The sequence below is a fragment of the Sinocyclocheilus anshuiensis genome, unplaced genomic scaffold (genome assembly GCF_001515605.1).
Source record: "Sinocyclocheilus anshuiensis isolate Anshui unplaced genomic scaffold, SAMN03320099.WGS_v1.1 scaffold990, whole genome shotgun sequence".
NCBI lineage: Eukaryota > Metazoa > Chordata > Actinopteri > Cypriniformes > Cyprinidae > Sinocyclocheilus > Sinocyclocheilus anshuiensis.
Genome location: NW_015539926.1, coordinates 146,995 through 152,052, shown reverse-complemented (window position 1 = coordinate 152,052; position 5,058 = coordinate 146,995). Strand labels below are relative to the sequence as shown.

Here is a 5,058-nt window from a genome sequence, read left to right as displayed (position 1 = left end):
CGGCGCCGCCATGGCCTCCCGAGCCCCCTGATCCGCCATGGCCTCCTGAGCCCCCTGATCCACCATGGCCTCCCGAGTCCCCGGCTCCGCAATGGCAACCCGAACTGCCTGCTCCGCCATGGCTTCCTGATCCGCCCGGGAGGCTCTCCCACGTGTCGATGGTACGGTTACGGCGTGGGACGCGCCGTCCGGGAGGGGGGCGATCTGTCACGTGTATGTTCCCGTTGAGTTCCTGTTTTCCTTATTTGGTCCTTCCAGTTCCTTTTCACATTATTAGTATCACCTGTTCCTTGTTATTAGTTATCCCCATCACCTGTCTGCCCCTCGTTATCTACCCTATTTAGTTCTAGCCCGTTCAGTTCTCCCTTGTCTGGAATTGTATGTTGACATCTTCTCCTCGTGCTACGTGTGATTCCCTGTGACAAGAATAAATGCCTTTGGTTCGTACTCCTGGTCTCCTCGTTCCTCATTCCGCGCTCCTCACACTACCACCGACCGTGACAACTACTCCCAAATGATTCGCTCAACGATTCATTTTTCCAAACCCCTCCTTTGCGTGACGCTAATCTGCAGTGATTGGTCTGATTGGTCTCATTTTCATTTCATCATACCTGTAATGCCTGATAAAGCAGCGTTTGTGAGCACAGTGCTGCTTTGTGTACAGCGTTACCGGGGAAACTTTTTACCACTTCAAAAGCGGCACCTAGTGGCAAAGAATGAATTTGCATTTTCATTCAGACCAATGTGAAAAGACCAACAAGTGGGCGGGCAGTATGCTAATGTTTCATGTTGACTTCAGCATGAAAGGCTTGGGATTCGTTTTAAAAACTATTCGCTTCAATGATTCAGAGTCGACTCTTTCTTTTGAGCGACAATAATTTTATACACGGTGCATTTTCAGATTTAAAACTTTGCAGGATGTTTTCATTCACTTAGAGCTGTGTTACACACTGCATGAAAGGTAATTTTTAAACAGGGACTCCCAAAGCCAAAATATGAACCTTTCATTACCCATAATAGGGGAACTTTAAATTAATGTTGTTGTATTTTTTTAACTTACATTAAAGATCCTGAAAAAAGTATTACGGTTTTTACAAAAAATGTTAAGCAGCACAATTTTTTGCAAAATTTATAATAATAAGAAATATGTCTTGAGCACCAAATCAACATATTAGGATTTCTAAAGGATCATGTGACACTGAAGACTGGAGTAATGGCTGCTGAAAATTGCCATCAAAGGAATAAATTACTTTTTAAAACATATTAAAACATATAATTAAATATATATTATAACTTAAAACTAGAACAGTGTCAATTAAGTGGTATAAATCTCATTGCTATTCTCATCACACTGTGTCTAAACTGTATCCAGATAAGTGCCAATTATTATTTGCCTGGAGAGACTTTTGTCCTGCTTTGACAAATATACACAAGTGACTACAATCAAGACAAGCCTTGTTCTATAAACCCACTGTAACCTACTTCCATTCCCCCCAGCCTGCATGTTTTTGCACAAGTAGACTTTCAACATTTCAACTGTTCTACAATGCCTTACAGTAGGCTAGAGTAGTTTCTGGGACTTTGATGTAGAGAGCGACAAGCTGTTTTGTTCTGTTAGTAGGTAAAGCTTCTAATCTGGCTGGCTTCTACTTCTCTTCTGTCAGTCCCATAAATCCCATAGGTGGTATGAGAGCTCAACCTTGAGGAGCAAATTAAAGTTTGATCATAGTTCATTTACCATGGAAACAGTGCAACAGTGTTAACCTGCTAATTAAAAGAGGCGGCTTTGTTGGCCATGATGAAGCATTCGGCTAAAACTTAAGGGATTTAAATAGATTAGGTGATGAACACAGAAGAGCTGTGGAGACACCATGTTTAGGTTTAGCTGTCTTCACCCTATTAGAACAGCAAACATCTGTTAGTATGGATTATGGCTGATTTGAGAGCTTATGATGGGGAAAAGAAAGCGGGTCGCGTCTGTGACCACAAGCATATCTTGAAGACAAATTAGCATGAAAATAAGTTTATTTTATTTTATTGTTTTTTATTATTCTATGTTATTTATTTATTTATTTAATTTTTATTGATGCACTGTTTATTGGTACTAAGCCGGTTATTGGCCTATATTATAGGTGTGGTATTGAATATATATCTGCTAATATTATACATTTATGCTTATTTTCTCTATTTTGACATTTAGATTACCTTTACTCTCATCTATCGCTCACTTGAATGTATTTAAAAGCACTAATAATTTAAGTGTTTAATGTAATTTTTAACAAAAGACAAAATGAATATCCATTTATCATACTGAATATTTTAATGTTGTATTGCTTGTTGTAATGTAAAGTTTATTTGTAGCATTCAAACTGATTTATTTTAGTTTTTTGCATTCCCTTTTATACAGCACTGGTATGATTAAAAATACACCTTGAATTTGTATTGATTTAATCATAGTGGCACAATACATCAAATTTTTAACACTACTGTTATGCAAGGACTTGTTAATTTCAAAACAGAAAATAAAGATTTTTATGTTCTTACTAATTGTCTTTATAAAAAATGTATTATGAAGAAATGTATATTCTTTACGGTCATCTAACACTTACTTAAAATTAGTATTTAAAAGCACTAATAATTAAATTTTTAAATGTAATTTTTAGCAAACGACAAAATGAATATCCATTTATCATGCTGCATATTTTAATGTTGTAATGGCTAATATCATTTGTAGCATTCACACTGATTTATTTTAGTTTTTAGTGTTTAATTTTTAATTTTTTTAGATAAAATATTACAGAATTTTTATGTTGGCCATTTAACGGTTATTGGTGTGTGCAGTTGCTGATGCTGTTTTTTTCTCTTATTGTACAGACCTCCCCAAGGCTGCCATAAAGATCCTCAGCAACATGACGTTCCTGTTCGTGAGTCTGTCCTACACAGCCGAGAGCGCCATTGTCACTGCTTTCATCACTTTTATCCCCAAGTTCATCGAGTCTCAGTTTGGAATCCCTGCCTCCAACGCCAGCATATACACAGGTACATTTATTCATCGTCACAGTAATCATTATATTAATTTATTTCTCCTTAACACTTTTACGTATGCTTTCTTTTCTAGTCATATCACACATTGCACATGGTTCGCACTCTGTTCCTCACATTACAGAACATGTGTTAAAAATGAAGTGTGAAGACATGCGTGATATTTCTTTTCCCAGCTGTGCTTCTTATTTTGTGGAGGCATATTTGATAGTTACTATATAAAGCTGTATATGCTTCTTTGAGTGTGTATCACTGGGTCTTAAGTAGGCCTGGGCGATAAAACAGTATTGATATTTATCGACGGTACACCTTCTTCGATAACGATAGAATAAATGTTCAATATAGCGCACGATATAGGCAGGTGCTATGAGTGACGCAGACAGCACACACAAACACGAACACATGTTGTAATGAGTGCTGTGCCTGCCTGTAATGAGGAAATTGTGAATAAATAATTAATATTAGTCGAATTTAAAATAAGCATTTGCATTTGAAAGTTAGGAGTGCGTCAGGGAGCGTCATCAGTGGCGCGCTGAGATGCAGTGATGATGATGTAATGGCGCTTTTCCACTGCATGGTACGGCACGGTACGGCTCGGTACGGTTCACTTTTGGGGGGTTTTCCACTGGGTACAGTACCTGGTACCTGGTACTTTTTTTAGTACCACCTCGGTTGGGGTTCCAAGTGAACCGTACCGTTACCAAAACGTGACGCGTAAACTCTGCTGATCACGGATTGGCCGGAGAGAATCGTCACTACCTGCGTCACTGAACTTGCGACACAAACACAAAAGAACCGCTAGATTTAAATCAGCACAGCCAGCGAAGGATCGAACGCAACTGTTTTGAACAAGCGCACCTTTTTTTTAACAACCAAAAAGTTTTGTTGTCTGTTGCGGAAGAACAGACGTTCCTCTCGTTGATAGCAGAGGAGCGGATCCAGCGAGAGCTTGATGGGGCGACGCGGAATGAAAAAGTTTTTTTTAGGAGTCGTGGTAGTAGAGGCGGTGCAACTATAACGACATGTGAATAATCCCGCCCACTCTAAAGCGTTACTGAACTGCAGTGGAAACGCAAACCGTGCCAAACCGTACCGTGCTGTGCCGAGCCGTGCCGAGCCGTACCACGCAGTGGAAAAGCGCCATAAAAAATTCTCCTTTGTTGATTTTTTGGCACAATTTCATCAGTCACATGGTAAAAGCTAGCAAAAGTATGTTCCAACTTAAAAACGGCCACATTCTTGCAAATGAAATGAGTAAAATCTGGGTCCTCAAGCAAAATCATTTGCCATAACCAGTGCTTGGGCCTAGGCCTGGGCGATAAAACGGTATCGATATTTATCGATGGTACACCCTCTTTGATAACGATAGACATTTTTTTCGATATAGCGCATGACATAGGCACGTGCTATGAGTGACGCAGACTGCACGCACAAGCACGAACACATGCTGAACTGAGTGCTGTGCCTGCCTGTGATGAGGAGATTGTGAATTTAAAAAATTAATATTAGTCGAATTTAAAATAAACATTTGCATTTGAATGCAAAAATAGTACAATCAAATGTTAGGTGTGCGTCTGGGAGCGTCATCAGTGGAGCGCGAGATGCGGTGATGATGATGTAAGTGACGTTGTTGCATTTTTATGTTTTGTTAGTCTAGCCCATGAGACGCGCAGTTGCTGCGTTATGCATTCCAAATATTATAGAAATATAGAACCTCAATGCGGAGAAGATCTTGATTAGGTTAAAACCGAAACCAAGCCATTCACACAAAACGCATATTCAGTGCATTTTTTAGACGGACAAATACGACTGCTGCACTCGCGTCACACAAGAGATGTGTAGAAAGCCATGCAAAGTTAAAACAGATTAAACTTTTAAAAAACACGTCACGAATTTGTCAAGGTTTATTCTTTTTCACTGCGTCTCATATGTTTTTAAATGCAATCTGTGTGAATGGCGCTTCGGCTCTTTGGATTAAGCAATGCATAAATACATGATGCTGTTTTGTTCATAATT

The 5,058-nt window shown here is 39.1% G+C and overlaps 1 protein-coding gene across 1 annotated transcript in view; it reads left to right on the top strand.

Moving 5' to 3' along the window:
- The window catches only part of LOC107686683 (solute carrier organic anion transporter family member 5A1-like), a 61,746-nt gene that overhangs the window by 36,192 nt on the left and 20,496 nt on the right, over positions 1-5,058 (top strand). Inside the window, exon 5 of the mRNA XM_016483770.1 lies at positions 2,875-3,039. Within this exon, the coding sequence (XP_016339256.1) occupies positions 2,875-3,039 (165 nt within the window). The remainder of the gene's footprint in view (positions 1-2,874; positions 3,040-5,058) is intronic.